Raw genomic sequence first — 22,690 nt, 5'->3', positions numbered from 1 at the left:
TCAAATGAATCTGCCAAAAAATAAATCTCCTTAAACTTTTCTATTTGAAACACAGGCGATGTTCCTCCACCAAAAACAATTCATTTAAATTGCTTCGTAAACACATTTTAAATTCAATTTCATTGAATTCTCAGCAACGCTTCGCAACAAAACTAGTCTAGCGTAAGAATCATCCCCGAACCACCTAAAGAAATATCTCGCTTCAGACAACAAGCGACAACGCCGCTTCCCAGTGTTAAGACTAAACTGACATGACGGATTCTATAGCCTACCATATATTTTATCTAACTGCACAAAAACATACTTCTTCAGTACAAAACACATCCGTTGTACGTTACTCTCAACTTACCGTAACTTGAAATCCCATAAATGCAAACTGTTATGCCAGGACCTTCGAAATCGGGAAACGGCAATGTAAAGGCAGTGCCGCCATGTTCCTCTGCGATGACTGGGTGCCTGTTTATCTTACCAGTAGTCCTCCCCCACACGCGCAGGGCATCAGCACTCATTACCACAATAGACTGCTGCTCACAGAACAGACGGCAAGAATGATGACACTGCAACCAGCCATAGCAGCTAAAAGCCAGACACAATGCAATGAATGCCCGGTTAAAGTTTGTTAGCCAGAACTAAAGAGGACGTTTAAACTGCACTTTAAACTTTAATAGGTTGCCATAGTACTTCCTTGTTTACTAAAATAAACATGACATTATGAAGTCTTTAAAATGTAGCCTAGTCTACTAAATAGTAAAACCCTTTTATTTAGGCCTACATTCATTTTAAATTGGAGTAAAAAAAAAAGTGAAATGTATTCAGGTTTTGCATTTCATAATAAGTCAATTAACAAGCTGACACACAAACACAGTGAGATAGTGCCTCGCTTCACAGTTGTTCCCTCCCTCCCTATTTGGCACAGTCAAGACGTCTCAGGCAGATGTTCAAACGTTTGCACAGCTCACAAATCATAGCCTCTGTCCAAACCCTCCATGGACTAGAACTGATTACGCTACTTACTTCACCCGTGTCTGCCTTTATAGCGGCCACAGAGCCACACTCACTAATTGGCCACACCTGCTGTTGATACAATAAATTGTTAATGTTCCTCCATTAGACTGAGACTGTTTGAGCTAGGGAAAGGTTTTGCACATATGGAAAGAGAAACTAATGTAGACATGTTTGCCTAATGTCTTTGCACTTAAGTATTGTATATTGTCTTCCAAGCTGTTTAGCTCTATTTCATATCCTTTTCTATACCCTGTAAAAAAATATTTACTTAGAGGGATTTCAGGGGATCTAGTTGCAGACAGACAGTTCACAGGGCAGAGGCCAGGCAACAAAAACATGTATTTGGCTGCCTATTACATTCTTAAAATCCCAAATAAGTATTGTATATTGAAGCGTAAAGAACAGTGGAAGGCAATTGGTAAGATCTTTTTTTTGAGTGGTTCTCTGCTTGTGGCCTAAATACAAAATCGATGCCATTATGGGCTGACATTCTACTCATTGTCCACAGTTCAGTTATTGCCTCTCCTTGATAAACACTGCCACCTAGTGATGATTTATTGGTTTATCTATTTATTTAACCTTTATTGAACCAGGTAGGCTAGTTGAGAAAAAGTTCTCATTTGTAAATGCAACCTGGCCAAGATAAAGCATAGCAATTTGACACACAACAGAGTTACACATGGAATAAACAAAACATAGTCAATAATACAGCAGGGGAAAAAGTCTATATACAGTGAGTGCAAATGAGGCAAGATAAGGGAGTTAAGGCAATAAATAGGCCATGGCAGCTAAGTAATTACAATATAGCAATTAAACACTGGAATGGTAGATGTGCAAAAGATGAATGTGCAAGTAGAGATACTGGGGTGCAAAGGAGCAGGATAAATAAATAAATACAGTGTGGGGAAGAGGTAGATAGATGGGCTGTTTACAGGTGGGATATGTACAAGTGCAGTGATCTGTGAGCTGCTCTGACAGCTGGTGCTTAAAGCTAGTGAGGGAGATATGAGTCTCCAGTTTCAGTGATTTTTGCAGTTCGTTCCAGTCATTGGCAGCAGAGAACTGGAAGGAAACGCGACCAAAGGAGGAATTGGCTTTGGGGGGTGACCAGTGAGAAATACCTGCTGGAGCGCGTGCTACGAGTGGGTGCTGCTATGGTGACCAGTGAGCTGAGATAAGGCGGGGCTTTACCTAGCAGAGACTTGTAGATAACCTGTAGCCAGTGGGTTTGGCAACGAGTATGAAGCGAGGGCCAACCAACGAGAGTGTACAGGTCGCAGTGGTGGGTAGTGTATGGGCCTTTGGTGACAAAACGGATGGCACTGTGATGGACTGCATCCAGTTTGTTGAGTAGAGTGTTGGAGGCTATTTTATAGATCGGTAGGATGGTCAGTTTTACGAGGGTATGTTTGGCAGCATGAGTGAAGGATACTTTGTTGCGATATAGGAAGCCGATTCTAGATTTTGGATTGGAGTCTGGAAGGAGAGTTTACAGTCTAACCAGACACAAAGGGTATTTGTAGTTGTCCACGTATTCTAAGTCAGAGCCGTCTAGAGTAGTGATGCTGGACGGGCGGGCAGGTGCGGGCAGTGATCGATTGAATAGAATGCATTTAGTTTTACTTGCATTTAAGAGTAGTTGGAGGCCACGGAAGGAGAGTTGTATGGCATTGAAGCTCGTCTGGAGGTTAGTTAACACAGTGTCCAAAGAGGGGCCAGAAGTATACAGAATGGTGTTGTCTGCGTAGAGGTGGATCAGAGAATCACCAGCAGCAAGAGCGACATCATTGATGTACACAGAGAAGAGAGTCTGCCCAAGAATTTAACCCTGTTACATCCCCAAAGAGACTGCCAGAGGTCCGGACAACAGGCCCTCCAATTTGACACACTGAACTCTATCAGAGAAGTAGTTGGTAAACCAGGCGAGGCAATCATTTGAGAAACCATGTCTGTCGAGTCTGCCAATAAGAATGTGGTGATTGACAGAGTCGAAAGCCTTGGCCAGGTATGAATCAGTGGCTTTGGTATTAGCATTGATCATTGTCCCAAAATATTTCTTTGTGTATATTATTGCAAAGGCAGTGAATGATATGAATGATAACTTTGAGTACCGGTTTGTTCTATATTGAAAAACAATGTATTTATTAGAAGGCATCTGTACATTTTACATTATAGATTCATACAGTTTGATCTGGGTTTCTCAATAGAAAGGAACAATAAGATCACTTCACAGGGTTTAAATGTGCTTCATCTTAGTTTATCAGAGTTAAGCTGTCCACAGTAACATTCTGAAAGTAGTACAACTCATAATGCCCAAATGTCCAAGATCAGCATATTAGCAATAATAATAATACTTGTGGGGCTGCTTATATTTGTCCTGTTACACACGTGTATAAGTTTGTAATGGAAATGTGTTTCTTGCATATCCCAACTCCCCCTGAGCTGCTACAGGAATTGGGGTCACGGCCAGGGTCACCAATGGAGCAATTGGGGTTAAGTGCCTTGCTCAAGGGCACAGCAAGATTTCTTACCTTCTTGGCTCTGGGATTTCAAACCAGCAACATTTCTGTTACTGGCCTAACCCTCGAACCTTGAGGCCATCTGTCGATGAATGAGGGGTATAAATGAGGGGTACCCACAAGTGCATTTGCAGCTCCCTATATTGATGTGCCATATTTTAACACCCGTTTTAGCTGTCTTACGACAAAGTACAGACATTAAATAATTGCAGTTCTATAAAGAATTACAAAGTAAGATTCTTGCAAATACTCTTTACTTCACGTCAAACAAGCTCAGTTGTGTGTGGGACAGGGAAATGTGAATAATTTGAATCCAAGATTACATGTGTCCTTTGTTAGGGATGTAATTTTTCAACAGATAAATCAGATTAAATCATTGATCACAAATTACTTTTCCATTTGTTGGTGTGAGAAGAATCATCACTAGCTGAAAGAAAAATAGTAAATGAAAAAATGTTAACTACTGGAAAATGGTAATACATTAACCGAATGGTGTAACATAATGTAATGTAAGTGAAATGAAGACATACCAACAGCTATTTTCCCCTCCTTCTCCAGTTTCTTTAGGTGATGCACAAGGTTCACCTCTGCTGCTCTATGCAGATGTTCAGGTGTCTCCTTTTGCAGAAAAGTACATTTTATAAAATGGGTTACAAAGTAGATTATTCATGGTAGAGGTTTTCAAGGGTGCAAAAAGTTGGAACCGTTCCGAGGTTTTCCCACCTGACACAATATGCATAAATTATATATTTTCTAAACTGAGATCATAAGACAGTCAGACCCGTTCCGAAAAGGCCCCTTGAAAAAACATACCAAAGCAGATCCGTGCTTGTTCGGATCCAAGACACCAATGCAGATCCGAGAGTAAAAAGAGCGGAAAATAAACCAACCGGGCGCTGCCGGCACCACCAACTAACCATGTTGCCCAAATGATCCACAGTTACGGGTCCTTAAAAACTACCTATAACAAATTACATAATGTGTAGCATATTCAAAACCTTGTAGCCTATTGTTTTAATGGTTTTTACTTTCCTAAAACAATAATTGTCCATCTCATGGTTCAGTTGTCAGAGATTTGAGCACCAAATGCATCAGGGCATTGCATGCATGGGCCTATTAGGCTTAGGTGTTCACTGTGTGATATTCACATTTAAGAACAGGCACACGTGAAGTGAGCAGCTGGAACCAGTTTAATGAGCTATATGTTTTATTGAGTGCCAATTGGCTGACACAGATCATTCAACTTGCGTAGTTCTCATCACCTCACACACATTAAATGAACAGAGGATGGGTCCAATCAGGTCCAGTCGGTAACTCAATTTTAATTGCACATACACGAGACCTGTGGCAATTATATCAGACCCGACCCAAATCCGAGACAAAAGTCTGAATTTAGGACCCAGACCTGGTCGGATCTCAAAATGTTGGGTCTGTTGGACCCGTGAAGACCTCTAATTCACGGGTTGCACCTATGTCATTGTTGTCAACATCCCACAGCCACTGCAGCCATATTGATGCTCAAAAGTAGAACAGGGACTAATGACTTTGAAAAGGGGCTAATGACTTTGCCTAAATTACACTATAGGGGCTTATGATGACATTGCTAGTACCCAGAGTATTTCGTAGGAAACAACTTTTCATCATGTTTTCAAATTTACTTTAGACAGATGGCAATGTTGTCATTAGCTAGCAACGTTCGTCAAATCAAATTTTATTTCCATCACATGCCCCGAATACAACTGGTGTAGACTTTATAGTGAAATTATTTCTTACGAAACCTTCCCAACGATGCAGAGTTTAAAAAAGTATATACAAAACTAGTAACTAACACAAGGAATCAAATAAAATACACAAACGTATTTGGTATTTTATTAGGATCCTCATTTGCTGTTGCAAAAATGTGCAGCTAATCTACCTGGTGTCCACACGAAACATGAAACAATGGAACTATATACAGGGAGTAACAGTACCAGATCAATGTGCAGAGGTATGAGGTACTTGAGGTAGATATGTAGACGAAGCAACAGTAAAATGACTAGCAAAAATAGCACTCAAAAATAGCTAGCAATGCTAACATTAGCTAGATCAAATCTGGAGATCTCCCCTCAATCTTAGCTAGCTACTGTAGCTAACATTATACTGCATCTAGGTTTTCCTACTAATTATTTGCCTTCTTTAGAGATGTCATCTGTTTTCAAGTCATGCACTTTTGATTAAATCTTCATCGGTCCTAAAACAAACATTCAAAACAAAATTGTGACCCAATGTGCAACCCATATAATTCTATAGGCAAAGCAGTGTTAGTAGGCTTTGAATGATGTAACATTATTTGGTCAGCATCTACACATACCGAATATCAACCTTATGTTACCAAGGAATTTGACCAAAATGTAACCAAAGGAGGTTCAGGACCTGGTTGCATAAAACACCTTAAGTTACCTTTAAGGGGAAAGTTTCCCCTTAAAGTTAAGTCAGTTGCACAAAACATTTTAAGGTGAATTTCCCCCTTAAATTAAGTTAAAAAGTTATGGTGCCCACAAAGTCCCTTAACTGCTTCATTCAGTATGGATATCAGTGTAAACAGCACTTGTGGATGTTGCTTTCATCTGCTCTGGTTACAAAAGTTTGAACATCAAAAAGCTATCTACTTAGCTAAACGATGGAAGATGCACAATCCATGGCTATAAAGATAGCTGGCTAGTTACAGTGGTTCCTCCTTTAAAAGTTGTATCATACTGCAGCACACCTTCCGGGCTGTAGCAGAATTCTATGGCACATTATTTAACATTTTTAACATTAATGCAAGTTAGTGCTAGTTTGACTAATAGTTTCTATTTTGTAGTGCTAGTTTCCCAAATAATTAGTATCTACCTTTCCAATTACTTTTAGAGTTTGGGATTTACAAATGTGCGCTTTTCATGTAATTTTTCGTTAAATCCAGTTCGGATTTAAGAATAAATTTTGACTGGCGCCTTTAGTGAGAGGTCTAATGCTTTAATATTTAATCATATCTGCCCACCCAATTCATATCTAAAGGGCCATTTTTTGCACAATTATTAGTTACGTTGTTTTAGTTTGAACGTTCAGACAGGCACGAAGAACAGCGGGAACATTTCCCTAGTCAGCGCCATAATTAATGCAATGCCCCTTAAAGTGTTGCTCTGTGCTACCCCGTGGTGCAGGTTGGGGGTCCAACCCCCCTCCCCCATGGGCTAGGTCTGTCTTCTGTGCGCTGCTCTGTGGCCCGTCCCGTGCCTCCTGCTCTCATGCCTTGAACCTTGTGCGCCTACCTATATCTCTGTGGATAGTATATATTGTCCTGCTAGAAACGTTTGCAGAATTCACAGCATGCTACGCTTGTGAAAAACAGGGTTAATAATATATCTGTGAAAATATCTAATCATTCTAAATTTAATAATAATAATAATTGCTTTGTTTTAAAAATAAAAATAACAATATTTTGTTTTCAAATAACGTAAAGTGAGCGAGATAAAGGCCATTCTTGAACATGGGGTGAGACATTGTTACTAATTTGTAAATAAAGCCAGTTTGTTATTTAGAATGATTTATTTCCGTTTTTAGAGGGAGAGAAATCAAAAGCCTACCATCACCTCATGGGTCTCCCAGTCGTGGCCAGCACAGGTATTGAACCAGCATCAGTTTGCACTGCGATGCAGTGTCTAAGACCGCTGCCCCACTCAGGCGCTGTACAACGTGACTTTAGGCTACAGTACTACAGTAAAAGCAAAGTAATCCTAACATTTCCACACCCTAATTGTAGTCTAAGCTTCTCTTAGAATAAAAACCTTAGTGTAACAACAGTTTTAGTAAGTGATACTGAAGTCGTGCACAATTATCAGTTTCTATTTAGGTTTATGTAGCCCATTCATTGTCAGTTAGACACACAGTAGCGCCTTGGGATCCAAAAGCATAATCAGTGCTCTAACTCCCCCTTGCGCTGGTCTGGAGCAATGAAGTAGTGACGCAGGGTACCGTACTAAACCACAAAACTTTTAGTGGAGCAACCATTGTAGCTATAGCTACTCTATAAGCTAGCTTGACGTACTAGAAAGTAATATAAACAAGTTTAGAAAAAATTAACCTCAATAAATGTGGTTTACCATCTTCTGAAGCAATTTGGTTATCCTGTCTTGATTGCAGAAGTCCTATTTTGTTATCTCACAAAACGAGTCAGTGAATCATGCCATTTCCATGGTAACCAGATACTCTTTCTGCCATACATGTCTTCAAACTCCAGTAAAACCCCTTAAGAATGCCCTTACGTAAAGGAAATATTTGAGGGGCTCTATGCAACGCCCTTGAACAATTCCCTTAGATAAAGGGAAATTATTCCTTAAGGGATTAAAGGAACACTTAAGATGTTCTATGCAACCGGGCCCCTAACTTTAAGTTGTAATGTGCAAACCTTATAGACGACTTTGACCAGTTCCATAGATGAAAATGTGTTCCCTCCGGCTGCCTGGAGGACACTGAGGATCTGTTGCTCTCTGAGGTTTCTATGGCTGATGTAATGCTGGATCTTAGAACCAGCGTCTTGGACCACAGGTCCATGACCTAAAGAAATGAGTTTGGGAAGAAAGTAACGTAGATGTTTTTGTATCAAGTACTATGCATAGCTGACATAGCTGTAAATGTAAACTAGTAATCTGAAGAAGAGCCTCTCAAATCATGATGTCATGTGGCTTCAGACATCTATATATTTTTGTCCACTTAATGACACACTCTATGTCCCAATTGGCACCCTATTCACTATTTAGTGCACTACCAGGGCATATGGACAAAATTACTGCACTAAATAGGGAATAAGGTGCCATTTGGGACACATTCCCATGAGTTTTAAGAAGTGTTTTAGAGCTCAATAACAAACCTGGGTATATTAGGTCAGCCTGTGAGTCCAGCAGAATTTGCAGAGATTTCATATAGTCATAGAGATCTTCAAACACGGCCGTTCCCTCCCCCAAAATACAGTCTCCTGAGAAGATGGCCTTCTCTTCCTCCAAAACAAGGGCCATGTGGTCATCTGTGTGTCCTGGGGTGAACAGGACTCTGCGCGCGCACACAAATACACACACCCACAGTTATACATAGAGCCATAATAAAGCTTATGCACTTCACAGTGCTTGACTTGGACTGAAATAGGTGCCGGGACTGTTTATATTTAGGTGCCGGTACTGAGCTCCGGTGAGCTGCTGCCCAAGTCAAACACTGGCACTACACTATTTACACAGTAACGTTACACTTACTTCAGTGTGGCCCCCTCAGTTTCTATGACGTCTCCATGTTTCAGGTAAGTGTACGTCTTACTTGGTCCTATTCTTTCATCAGTTGGGGGAGAGCGAGGGAGTTTACTTACTTGTAACTCAGAACCTGCGAGGAGAAATAAAAGCACATAGGCACACAAGCGATGTGTGGCTTTCTGAGTCAGCGTCACCAAAAAGCCCATAACGCCCTGGACCAGATCTAAAAGGCCTCTGAAGCTGTCAATCCGTGGCTGACAAAATGAGACGGTTACTATCGTCAGGTGTCACTCACTTCCAGTAATGTCTCTGCAGATGTCGATCACCCCACCTGTATGGTCGTGATGCCAATGGGTGACAATGATCTCCTGGATGGCAGTGTTGAACTGGCTCAAGGCTTGTTGGAGACTGCTGATGTACTCAGGGACGGCAGGCTCTCCTGTGTCTATCAACACTCGCCTTAAAACAAGAATGGTCTGAATTTAATTCATGCAGTTTGATACTTTTGTGTAGTTTCCATATCCATAACACTCCTTCAATAAAATTGTACTACATTAGACCTTCAACTGAAAATGGATAGGCACGCATGAAGCAATGCTGTCCAAGAGGGGAAATGCGAGGCTAGTACAGGTGTGGAATACATTTCCACAAAACGAAAATACCTTTTCCCCGTTCCAACTAAATACGTATTGGTTCCTTGTAGTGTCATTGGACCAGGGTTGCATCCCAGGATTCGCACAACTCTGGACGATAGCTGCTCGATACGAGGGAGTATTGCACTCATGGTTCACGACGCAATCAGGTACGTATATCAATTGTGCTAACTCAAAGCCCCGTGCAATGTGAAAATAAAAACTGTAGTCCAAGACGCTGAAGTTGTAAATTAGCTTTGAACTTCACCTCTCCGATGTAAATAAACATTGACCTGGAGTGGAGGATTACTTCCTGTGTGACGTGGCACCTCACCTCGTTTCAAAATAAAAGCCTCATTATCCAAATAAAAGTGTTTGCTAAAAGTCATAACAATTTAGCCTCAAACTACAAAACGATTGCATATCATTTCATAATAATTATAGTACATCGTAAATACTGCCCCCCCCCCATTTATTTATTTTTAAAATATTTATATATATATATATTTATAGATGGCAATGACAGACACAAGCAAGAGATGGTAGTAACTGAGCTAGGTCAATAGGTAGAGCCATTGTCAAATCTTATTCAGAGATACATGGTTAATCAATTGACTATATCAGTATGTTGTAGATAAAGTGTGACAGGATAATAAGATAATTACGATTTATGATAAACACATTTGCACATTTCTCTTTAGAAAAAAAACAAGAACGACCGTTTTCAGCACAAACTGTTGAAAACAACTATACGTTATGTTTGTGTGAGCATTTGTTTCTTTCCAGCTTAAATATCACCTTGGGTTTGTTTAGCCTCTGTAAGTGTATTGACTTTAATTATTTATAGTAAGTAAAGCTAAATGATTTTGTCTGCTGTCATCGGCATAAATGTAACAGACCTTCACACATTTCTACATGTCATTTATTACACGATTTAACACCAACTCATTTAATATGTTTTGCCTTTGCAGTTCCTATGCATTGGCCGTATTGTCATCATATAGAATATAAGGGACCGCATGATCTTAAATAAAGCTGTGTGATATTTATTTTATTCATTCTATTACCCCCCTAAGTGCCTCATGAGTAATAGTACATGCATTACAAGAGATCAATACAGTCAAATTAACCCATAAAACTGACATAGGATGCAGCTGTAAATTGTACAATGGGTCCAACTACACCCATAACACAACCCATCCCACTGAATGCTGTGTTTGATATTTGTCTCTCATAAATTGTGACCTATAAAAATGGCTGCTTGGTCTATATAATATTTACAGGAGCGTTGAGAGGTAGCAGAGACCTTTTCTAAATGAAATGGATCCTGCCATCTGGGTATCAGGGCCCTTTTCTTCTCTTCTCTCCCTCTGTAATTACACAACATAATGGCTGTGCAATCTGTCTGTAATCTCACATTATAATCACTCTGCTTTCCTTCCCTCTGCACCTCACTCTCTCTCCACTGCTGCTAATTCAATATAAATGTAAATGACCGGGAGAAAGAATGGAGAAAGAAATGTAGAAATCTCGTTTTTATTTACATGCCTAATCACAATAAATTGTTTTGTGTGAATTTTGGTGAAATAGGAATGGGGTCGCAGAGGATAAGGGAAAATGAGAGAAGTTTGAGGGTGTTTGAAGAATCCTTTGGTTAAAGCGTTTTATTTCACAAATCCATCATAGTGCCCTTGTTATAGGCTTACTGAACCATAGTGCTATTCAGACATGAACTATTTCTTCCATTTAAAAACATCACAGAACCCTTCATAATTCATTAAAATAAGGAATATAACGGCACTAATTTTATCATAATTTATTATTGAAAATGCTCAAAAACGTTGCGTAATTACATCTCCCATTTAGAAACTTGATTTACCAATGGTTTAAATGGAGAGAGAGACTGGGAGAGAGAGAGAAGGAGAGAGACAGAGGGAGAGAAACCAGCCCATTAGACCGAAGACACGTTGCGTTAATAATGTATGACTAAGCAGGTGTAGCAGGATGAGAGTTTAAATATGGATTATAGATAACATACATTTTAGGGTAGATGCCTGATGTGTAATCTCTCAACTGTCCTTCAACAAATCACTGCAATATACACCCACTAATATTTTATGGGAGCAGTTGTGAGGATGCCCGAGTCACAATTATCTCCTGAATATCCCACTTTGCTTGTGTTGTTATCAAAGTATTATTATCCAAATACAGTCTCTACTTCGCCTATGTATTTCTTATACTATTCTGACTGTACTACATATATCTGCTGTTTACTAGTTTCATCATTCAGAATCCTTGTATTCAAGCAATATCTCAGCGTTCATTACACCTAACCCTGTCAGTCCCGAGTCCATTCAAATGAGACACGAGCAATGATGTATGCATGAGCCCCGAGTGCAGTGAAGGACTCTTCAAGTCAAAGTTGTGATAACATTTTCTTTGCGTCTGCATAAACCCTTCTTGAAATGTATCAACATGTTCTGTCCCCTGACAAACCTTTGACTGCCTTGTATGATGCCACCACCAATGAAGGATGCTTGACTTGTTACTATCCCTCCTCTTGCTGTGATGAAACATTGACGGGTCTGTAGTGGATTGAGAGCTTGAAAGTTCCTCTGTGTCCACATCACTAAGGAATTAACATGGTCCACACACACCCACACAGTTGTGAAGAGGGCACTACAACGCTTCCTCCCCCTCAGGAGGATGAAAATGTTTGACATGGGCCCTCAGATCCTCAAAAAGGTCTACAGCTGCACCATTGAGAGGATCTTGACTGGCTGCATCACCACTTGGTACGGCAACTTCAAGGCACCAGCCCGCAAGATGCTACAGAGGGCGGTGATCACTGGGGCCGAGCTCCCTGCCATCCAGGACCACTACAATATACCAGGCGGTGTTAGAGGACGACCCAAAAAATGGTCTAAGAGCTCAGCCAACCAAGCCATAGACTGTTTTCTGCAACCGCACGACAAGCGGTATCAGTGCACCAAGTCTGGAAACAACAGGACCCTGAACAGCTTCTACACCCAAGGCATTAGACTGCTAAACAAGACCTCTAAATAGCTAATCAAATGGCTACCCAGACTACCTGCATTGACCCTTTTTTGCACTAACTCTCTTGCACTGACTATGCACACACACTAGACTTTACCCACACATACTTACACTGACACCCCAACACACACACACACACACACACACACACACACACACACACACACACACACACACACACACACACACACACACACACACACACACACACACACACACACACACACACACACACACACACACACACACACACACACACACACACTACATACGACCACACACACATAACACACGCACACATGCATTCTAGCACTACACACACACTCTCTCTTTCACACACACACACATAATTTCACACTCACCACATACACTGCTGCTACTATATTTTATCCTGCTGTCTAGTGACTTTAGCCCTACTTGTAGCTACCTCAATTACCTCATACCCATACACATCGACTCGGAACTGGTACTCCCTGTATATAGGCATGTTATGTTTTACTAGTTTTTGTTATTCATTATTCACTGTATAGTTATTTACTTCTCGTGTCACTGTTTCATTTTTTTTATCTTTCACTCTGCATTGTTGGAAATGAGTAAGCATTTCACTGTTAGCTAGTCTGCATCTGTTGGTTACGAAATATGTGACAAATAAAATTGGATTTGATTGAGCTTCTTGTCGTCTACGTATAGGAATTAGGGATGAAAGTCTACGTGTTGTTCTAAGTTCTGTCGCTAGAGGTCATATGGGGAAACAGGTGAGAGTGCTGAAAGGCAGACATTTATATAACAGAGTGGGATTGACAATTTACACCAGCAATGAAAGAGCAGGATGCTATTGATCTGTCCCCTACCCTGGCCACCGCACCGTATCAATTTTGCCAGCCAAAATCAATATGATGTGTATAACAAGGAGCTGAGAGCCTGGTCAGAAGTAGTGAACTATGTAGGGAATAGGGTGCACATTTAGGACGTAGCCAGACTCAGTTAGTCTAGCTTGCCTTACTCTACCACATTAGCATTCGCAATGTTTTCCTGTCTGACTGCTCCTGGCTCTTCACTAGAGTGGAGGGCTAGCTAGATATTGCTTAATTAGTTTCATCAGCAGGAATACATTAAATCCAGTCACACCGAGAGACAATGAGCCCCTTTGTGCCCCTCCGTGAAAACATATTCAAGTGTATTGATTTTCCACACTGAATAAAACCTCCCTTTGATACTTGAGAGAGAGAGAGAGCTGCTGTCATCAAGGCAAAGGGTGGCTACTTTGAAGAATCTCAAATATAAAATATATTTTGATTTGTTTAACACTTTTTTGGGGTTACTACATGTTTCTATATGCCTTATTTCATAATTTTGATGTCTCCACGATTATTCTACAATGTAGAAAATAGTAAAAATAAAGAAAAAGACTTGACTGAGTAGGTGTGTCCAAACTTTTGACTGGAACTGAAATCATTTAACTTGATTTACTGTTTGTATTGCCTCCTGATTTATCAGACATTTTCTTATTTGCTTATTCTTATTCATTTTCTTATTCACTTCATGCCCGCCGTACAGTTCAATGAATCCACCTGTTGTCCCTGTATAGTAGATCGCTCCTTTGAGTGGGAGAGGTCAATCTGGTCTGATAAAATATGTTGATTATTTCATGGGGTTGGACTGTCAGACGGAACACTGTTTCTCAAGAGAAATGTGTGGTGTTTTTTTGTCACATTTATGTTATGTGTTAAATGATGCCAATGTGATTGCACACCTTTTCAAATCAAATCAAATCAAATGTTATTTGTCACATACACATGGTTAGCAGATGTTAATGCGAGTGTAGCGAAATGCTTGTGCTTCTAGTTCCGACAATGCAGTGATAACCAACAAGTAATCTAACTAACAATTCCAAAACTACTGTCTTATACACAGTGTAAGGGGATAAAGAATATGTACATAAGGTTTTTATGAGTGCACTGATATAAGTGGATGTATGTGGCATTTTCGTATCAGAGTTGTGCATGTTGTCATAGAAATAGATAGAGGACTCATCATTGATATAATTTGTTTTAGCAAGGACAATGCCATTGAGGGATTGCACCGTTTTAAACTATTCAACTAGGTGGGGATTCCTATGAGTTGGAAGCAATCAGCCAATGAAGAAGAAAATGGACTACTTAAAAATTGAGATGTTGCTCATGTTGTAACAGATGCTAGAATTGCAGATACAAATATGAGGCCTCTATATATCTCTATGGCCTGTTGTTCAGAGTATCTGCCCTCTTATTAGCTATAATGGTCCCATCTGATCTCACCTCTTCCTGCCTGCCTTCCATATTTGAGGACATGTATTTCCATTGTTAGAGCAGTCACTCGAATATCTTGTCAATATAATAGACAATCTTTGCTATTAAGTGTCAAATAAAGTAACAGGGTTGACCGTAACAGCGTTGGCAATTTGTCTATGGGTATCAGGGTTGACCGTAACAGCGTTGGCAATTTGTCTATGGGTAACAGGGTTGACCGTAACAGCGTTGGCAATTTGTCTATGGGTAACAGGGTTGACCGATTATACTCAACCTGCTCAGTTTTCCACCACAAAACACCAAAAGATTGTCAAAAAGAGTAGAACCAGCTCACCTGCTTTTACACTAACATATGACTATCAGATGTTAAATTTTCTTTAGAATCGTTTTTTTTAAGGAAAAGATTCACCATATTATTGAATTATCCATGTGGTCTTTATTAAAGGGCACTTCATTTAATATAACGGCCTTGTAAAATTCAAAGGAACTTAAATGGCACTCTTTTCATGGAATGACCCTACAGTACTTTGGTTCAAATCAAATCAAGCTTTATTTATACAGCACATTTCAGACAGGTCTGTTAAAAGATCTCTTTTTAAATATGTCCACAGTTTTGGCCCCCCTCAGGTTCTCTGGCAGGGTATTCCAGAGGCTGGGGGCATAGTAACTAAAGACTGCCTCTCAATGCCTCTTGGTCCTAGGCTTTGGGATAGTTAAAAGGCCAGTGCCAGAGGACCTGAGGGATTTACTGGGTGTATATAACTTAAAAGCATATCTGACATGTATTGAGGTGCACAATCGCGGAGTGATTTAAAAACTGATAGAAGAATCTTAAATTAATTCTAAAACTCACAGTGCAGAGACCTTAAAACCGGTGTAATATGTGTTCTCCATCTGGTCTTGGTCAGTATCCGTTGCTGCAGCATACGGTATGTTTTGCAGTTGACCTATGGCTTTCTTGGGTAGACCAGACAGGAGAGTGTAACAATACTCTCTCTTCTTGCGTTGTGTACAATCAGTCATCGACACGGAACTCCAACATGTAGCACCAGTCATGTAGATTTATTGATAGGAACGGCACAAAATTGCACGGCATGCAATGCACATCTCACCATCCAAGTCTGCATTCACGCACGCTGGTTTGGTGCTTGTTCACTGGGCTAGTTACCAAAATAATAAAATTACAATATAATATCTTTAACAATGTACATGATAGGAACGGCACAAAATTGCACGTCATGCAATGCACATCTCACCATCCAACTCTGCACTCACGCACTGTACAAAATATATGAACCCCACCCCCCACCAGACATAGTAAGTTGCTAGCTAGTACTGGCGGGAATTCTTTACAACAAAATGCACAACAAATATTCTCCAAAAACCGCTGCATCTTATGTGTTGATGTTCGAATAACATTTACAAACAATTTGATATAAATTGTACATTTAAATCATCACTTGAGAGTATAAAAATCCGTTTTGATGTACAGTGCTTTGCAACCAACAACTTACCGCTGGTTTGATGCTTGTTCACTAGGACGATTCTAACTGGAACATCCCTCCTCGTAAGCAAGCTACGCAAACCAGCCAATAAGATGCCATGTTGAGTAGGTGAAGGCAAGACAAACTCAAACCAAAACCCCATTGGCTTAACAATAAAGTGGCAAGGCGAATCACCAATATAACCCTGTTACAAGAGCATTACAGTAGTCAAGCCTGCTTGTAATAAAAGCACGGAAGAGTCGCTCTGTATCAGCCTGAGAGAAATGGCCGCACCATGGCAATGTTCCTCAGGTGGTAAAAAGCTATTTTGGTCACATTCCTAATGTGTGATTCGAAATTGAGTTCAGAACCTAAAATAACACCTAGGTTTTTTACCTGGTGTTTTATCTTTAATGCCCATGAATTCAAATGTGCGGCCAGAATCTCTCTCTGCGCTTTGGATCCAACAATAAGTACCTTGGTCTTGTCTTGATTTAGCTGGAGGAAGTTGTGAGCCATCCAAGTATTTAAATCACTAATACAGTCTAATAATTTAACCATGGAGCTAAAATCCTCTGGTGACACAGAAATGTAAAGTTGTGTATGGTCTGCGTGGCAGTGAAAACCAATGTTGCGTTCTTGTTGCATGTGCAGAAGATCCAACACTTTTTTCATCTTGTTGTTGTTGCTATCAGTTGTTCGAAGTTGCGGTCCTTTGATATATGTAGGTACCTGCTACCAATTGCCATGTTTAGCCCATTTGTTGTCTGTTTAAATCATGTAAAATTGTGTTTTGCACATACAAATAAAGCAAGTGGTGGATGTGAGAGATTATTACTTAGCAGCTTTCATCCCCTCAGGACTAAATTACGGCAGGTCCATTTGCCAATATGCTGATTCACGGCAGGCCCGTGTCTCAGGCTTATCTGGACTGGAGCCAACTCGATACAAACTGTCAGACAGTGGCAGGAAGCTACTGATTAAAGATGCCTAATAAAGGTTTTGTATACTTTCAGATAGTAGTATTGAAAGTAGAGTTCACGCCATCCAATTCTTATGATATTCTATGAGTTCCAATTCGTATAATATTTTTACAAATGTGTAAGTACTTAAGATCCCATTCGATCTCTTTAATATGAGCAGTCATGGAGCAAAACAATCCTGAGTAGTGAGAGAGAGAGAGAGAATTGGGATGTCCTGAAGTGCGACCACAGCATCTATTGCTGAATTGTTAATAGAAGCAGAGCACAGACTGAGGTGTGTGACTCCCCAAAGCTATGGCAAAGACTGTGCACCATATGGCAGTAGGCAAGGTTCCATGGCAGCTCTCTGCATGTGAAGAATCACACAGACACACGAACAGAAGTAATAGGAAAATACATATCTATTATATGCTAGGACAGTTTATTACATGGCTGGTTATACCCAAACCATACTGCTATTGGTTCTTCCATGCCATACCCTTATGAAGGGGGGTTTCTCGCCAGACTAGCACATTCAGGCAACAGAGTCATTAACTTTTTAAATAGAAAGGTGACTTTTGTTGGCCCATGGAAAATGATTTCAACATCATTTGCAATTCTGATTTTTAGCACATTTGTGAAAGTTTTAAATATTGAATATCTATAGGGCTCCAAATTGTGATCCTGACTAATTGCATAGATGTCAACAGCGAGACCCTATCATATGAATTTAATCTGGAGATGATGATTAGTTCTCCCTCATTTAGAACTATATATCAAGGTGCCAACTGGCACCCTCTTTCCTATGTAATGCACAGGGCTCTGGTCAAAAGTAGGACACTATGTGGGGAATAGGGTGTCATTTGGGGTGATCCTATGTCTGTATATGAGTGAGTGCAGTGCTCTTATTTCTAAGCGCAAATTGAGAGACCACCACCTGTCAGGGGACCTGCAGTTTTATGATCTTGATCCAAATGAGCTATGTGTCACCCTGTCGTCACACAGGCCTCGCTAGCACTTCAATGGAGTCTCTACCCACACACTGTCACATCTAGAATTGTTTCAGTTACACACTCACTGAATCCTCTATACTCACACATTTTCAAAAAGCAAGGCGAGGGAGGTGGTGATGAGATTTGATGAAGTTCAATGTCACTTTCAAAGAAAATATCTTTATTTTTTAAATTTCTTCATAAAGAGAGAGAGAGAGAGAGAGAGAGAACTTCTTGTAGATAGAAGCTACATCTCTTAAAGGGGCAATCCGGGATTGGTACATCTGTTTTTGGACTTCTAAATGAATACTATATGTATGAAGGACACTAAGTAATGCCAAATTGTCAGTAGCCTGGATGGTCAACACAGACTAAAATGGACAAACCCTTTTATGTATGCTAGACATGCCCTGTAAATTGCATTACAAACAACAACACTTCTATTTTGCTAGAAACAATCTGAGATGAAAGCGTCTGTGGTAGATTGCCTGGTAGAGAATGAAGGCGTGATTGAGCAGTGTTGGCTTTTGAAAGAGCAGGTAGGCTAAACCTCCCCTTTTCATTCTTAGATCAAGCCAATGAATGACTCTCTAGATAATACCCACCTCAGGCCAGGAAATAGAAAGAAACTGTTGTGTCTGTCAGATGCAAAGACATATTGGATTCAGTCAAAGAAGTTAAAGTTAAAGACCAGCTTTTCCCCATCTTACCATAGAATGCCCGTGGACTGATTGTGACCCAACTGTGGACTGAAGTTGATACCTGTCTGAGGTTTTTCCCGATGCTCCTACAGGCCTACTGTAGGAATTTGCACTATTCAGAAGGAATTTTAAAGATCCTGCAGGAGTAGAACCTCTGGGATTTTTTGATATTCCTGTCGGACATGCTTTCCTGTAGGATTCCCGTGGGACCGTTTTGTTTGGGAGACATTCAATCTAAGCATATGATATAATGACGAGGAAATCATGTTTTGACCGACATGGTCTTCATCACGACGGTTGTCGTGGCTCAGTGGTATGTTCACACAGCTGGAAGAGAGAGAGGAAACACATAATTTCCTCTCTCACTTCCTTCCCTCTCTCCATTGGCTAAATTGAATCAGACATGCAGGTTCTTGATAGGCTGAGGGTGAGGGGGGGGGGTGGTTGTTGCTGTTGCTAGGATTCTGTTGCTAGGATTTCCGCTGTCGCTAGGCTCTGTAGGAAACATGTAATGAATTATGGATGGTTGATTTTCTCATAGAGGCCTCATCTGAAATGCAGATGAGCTCAATCCTCCCTCCTTCCCTTCTCTCCCTCCGCTCTGCTTTCCCCATACACATACTTTATTCTGGGTTCATTAAAGGAATCAGGAGTTTGGAATTCGGGAGCCGGCCATTATGTAAAGCCAGTTGCCACTGCCGGGACTCCAGAATATTGATATCAATTCTCATGCAAACACAGGTCAGAGGTCAATATCTGTTATTTTGTCTCCAGAAGGCATGGATGACGGCTCGGAACAACCCCCCCCAACACCTCTCACCCTCTCCCTTCCCAGATTACAGATTACTTTTAGATGAGGGACAAAACACTGGCAGCAGAGAACACCACAATACAACAGGCATTATCTCACTAAGAGGAAGAGGCCGTTGAGAGCAGTGTGGAGAATGAAGGCTTATTAACAGATACTACCTGATGGTCAATGTGGCGGTAGCTGCCGTTTGCCTTATAAAGCCCATGTCTACATTTGGCAACATTTTCTATGAGGTACATACGTACATATAATGGTTTATACCATGCTTTACAATGCCTAGTGGTTAAGAGTGGTTCAAGTCCCCAAGCTGACTAGGTGAGAAATCTATCGATGTGCCCTTGAGCAAGGCACTTAACCCTAATTGCTCCTGTAAGCCGCTCTGGATAAGAGCGTCTTCTAAATAACGAACATTTTAAAATGTTATAATACACTTATAATATGTTATGACACTGACTGCTACCCTACATTCTATGTAAATGCAATCAATTTCAGAGTTACTGTTGAATTACAGTGGAGACTTACCAATAACTTACCAATAATAAAGAACATTGATAATTAATAAAGGAGTTGTCATATCTGGTATGACCCTAATTTATGAGTTAGTTATTTTAACCTCTGTCTTATCGTGTAATACATTTCACATCATCATTAGCGCCCAAAGGAAGGTCCTGAGTGTTCTTAATTAATAGTATAATAGTATAATCTATACTGTTCTGATAAAGACTAATTAACATTAAGTCAGCAGTAACAGCCTGAGCCGCTATAATGTATTTATCACTGCATACATTTAATCATTGTGTGATGAACATTCACTGTATATACAAAATTATGTGGACACCCCTTCAAATGAGTGGATTCGGCTATTTCAGCCAGGTGTATAAAATCGAGCACACAGCTGTGCAATCTCCATAGACAAACATTGGCAGAAGAATGGCCTTACTGAAGAGCTCAGTGACTTTCAACGCGGCACCGTCCTGGGTTGTCACCTTTCCAACACGTCCGTTCGTCAAATTTCTGCCCTGGTCTCGGCTGCAATACTCACTACCGAGTTCCAAACTGCCCCTGGAAGTAACGTCAGCACAATAACTGTTCTTCGGGAGCTTCCTGAAATGGGTTTCCATGGCCGAGCAGCCGCACACAAGCCTAAGATCACCATGCGCAATGGCAAGCATCGGCTGGAGTGGTGTAAAGCTTGTCACCATTGGACTCTGGAGCAGTGGAAACGCGTTCTCTGGAGTGATGAAACATGCTTCACAATCTGGCAGGCCGACGGATGAATCTGGGTTTGGCGGATGCCAGGGGAACGCTACCTGCCCGGTGCATAGTGCCAACTGTAAAGTTTTGTGAAGGAAGGATACTGGTCTGGGGTTGTTTTTCATGGTTCGGGCTAGGCCCCTTAGTTCCAGTGAAGGGAAATCGTCTTATTATCATTTTATTAGGGGTTATATAAGCTTTAATACTGCAGATAGAGTGTAGCTTCCATCGATGCAATTGTCTGCATAATTTCCAATCCCCCATATCTTAAAAAATATATATATACAGTATATACAGTAACAGTCAAAAGTTACTAAACCTACTCATTCGAGGGTTTTTGTTTATTTTTACTATTTTCTACATTGTAGAATAATAGTAAAGATTTAAAAACTATGAATTAACACATATGGAATCATGTAGTAACCAAAAAGATTTGAGATTCTTCAAAGTAGCCACCCTTTGCCTTGATGACAGCTTTACACACTCTGGCCATATACCACACCCCCTAGTGCCTTATTGCTTTAAATATAGTACACTTATCATCATTTTGTTTTTATCCAGAGAGGTTCTGAAAAGTATCTAGATCCTCAATGAGGCTGTGGAGGGATCCAAATTGTGGATTTAAAAGAAAACATGAATCATCAGCGTACAATGACACCTTTATTTTTAAGCCCTGGATGTTTAACCACTTGACATCATTGTTGGATTTGATTTTAACAGCTAACATTTCGATAGCAATAATAAATAGATATTCCCGATAGTGGAGAATCTTGTATTACTCCTCTTGACAGTTTAAAACTTTCTGAGAAGTAGCCCTTATTTACTATTTTACACCTAGGGTTACTATACATAACTTTAACCCATTTTATAAAAGATTCTCCTAAATTGAAATATTCCAGGCATTTATATATAAACTCCAGTCATACTATATCAAAATACCTTTTCAAAGTCATCTGTGAATACTATCCCTGATTTCCCAGATGTTTCATAGTGTTCTATTGTTTCCAGTACTTATCTTATGTTATCTCCAATGTATCGTCCATGTTAAAAAACCTGTCTGATTAGGATGAATAATATCTGACAATACGTTTTTTTTTTTTATTCTAGCATTTTTGCATCACAACAATGGCGTGTAAGAGGCCTCCGATGTTTAAAATGGACTGGATCTTTATATTTACCACTTGGATCCTGTTTCAATAATAATGAAATCAGACCTTCTTATTAAGTGCCTCATAATCTAACATTTATATAGGAGCGATTAAGAGTATATGAAAACTGGCTTGGTGTATCTCCACTGGAATGCCATCCAGCTCTGGAGTTTTCCTGGACTTAAAGGCTGTAATTGCATCAAGAAGTTCCTCCTCTGTAATTTCACCTACACATGAGTCTTTCTGTGTGGCGGTTCATTTTACACTATTAATAGAAAACAAATCCATACAATTAGCTTCGGTTAGTGGAGATAGAGAAGACTGAAGCAAAAACATATGAAGTACAATTGTTTTTGATAGTATTTCTACGTTGAAGATTAAAAGATAATTTGGTGCATTTTTCCCAATATTCTATCCAGTTCGCTTTATTATTATAATATATTACACTTGATATTTTTTTGAAAAAGTTCCTCCATTTCTTTTTGTTTTTCCTCTAACTTGTTATGTTCCACTATGGTACGGTCTTAATTGCTATCTATCTGTACTATTAGTCCTTCTATTTCCTTTGTTAACATGGAC

General features: G+C 40.1%; 2 protein-coding genes across 6 annotated transcripts in view; both read right to left on the bottom strand.

Moving 5' to 3' along the window:
- Positions 1-595, bottom strand: part of LOC124009903 (nuclear receptor coactivator 2-like) — a 61,159-nt gene extending 60,564 nt beyond the window's left edge. Inside the window, exon 1 of one of the 4 annotated variants that reach the window (XM_046322149.1) lies at positions 350-595. The gene's annotated coding sequence lies outside the window, so the exon portion shown is untranslated. The remainder of the gene's footprint in view (positions 1-349) is intronic. The other 3 variants (XM_046322147.1, XM_046322148.1, XM_046322145.1) reach the window with 3 other exon arrangements.
- Positions 596-3,119: 2,524 nt separating this feature from the next.
- lactb2 (lactamase, beta 2) lies at positions 3,120-9,728 on the bottom strand. 2 transcript variants are annotated; one of them, XM_046322071.1, is made up of 7 exons: positions 9,445-9,728; positions 9,078-9,241; positions 8,789-8,912; positions 8,413-8,591; positions 7,951-8,099; positions 4,055-4,142; positions 3,120-3,951 (listed from the first exon to the last, which is right to left on the bottom strand). In XM_046322071.1, exons 1-7 carry the CDS (start codon positions 9,564-9,566, stop codon positions 3,905-3,907), a joined length of 873 nt encoding a protein of 290 aa, XP_046178027.1. In that variant the 5' UTR covers positions 9,567-9,728; the 3' UTR covers positions 3,120-3,904. The 2 variants fall into 2 exon arrangements, with proteins under 2 accessions (XP_046178027.1, XP_046178028.1); XM_046322072.1 differs by having other exon boundaries at positions 9,114-9,241.
- Positions 9,729-22,690: the final 12,962 nt, after the last annotated feature.

Source organism: Oncorhynchus gorbuscha, linkage group LG22 (genome assembly GCF_021184085.1).
Source record: "Oncorhynchus gorbuscha isolate QuinsamMale2020 ecotype Even-year linkage group LG22, OgorEven_v1.0, whole genome shotgun sequence".
NCBI lineage: Eukaryota > Metazoa > Chordata > Actinopteri > Salmoniformes > Salmonidae > Oncorhynchus > Oncorhynchus gorbuscha.
The sequence above is the reverse complement of the archived record's forward strand: the minus strand, read 5'-3'. Positions and strand labels throughout refer to the sequence as shown.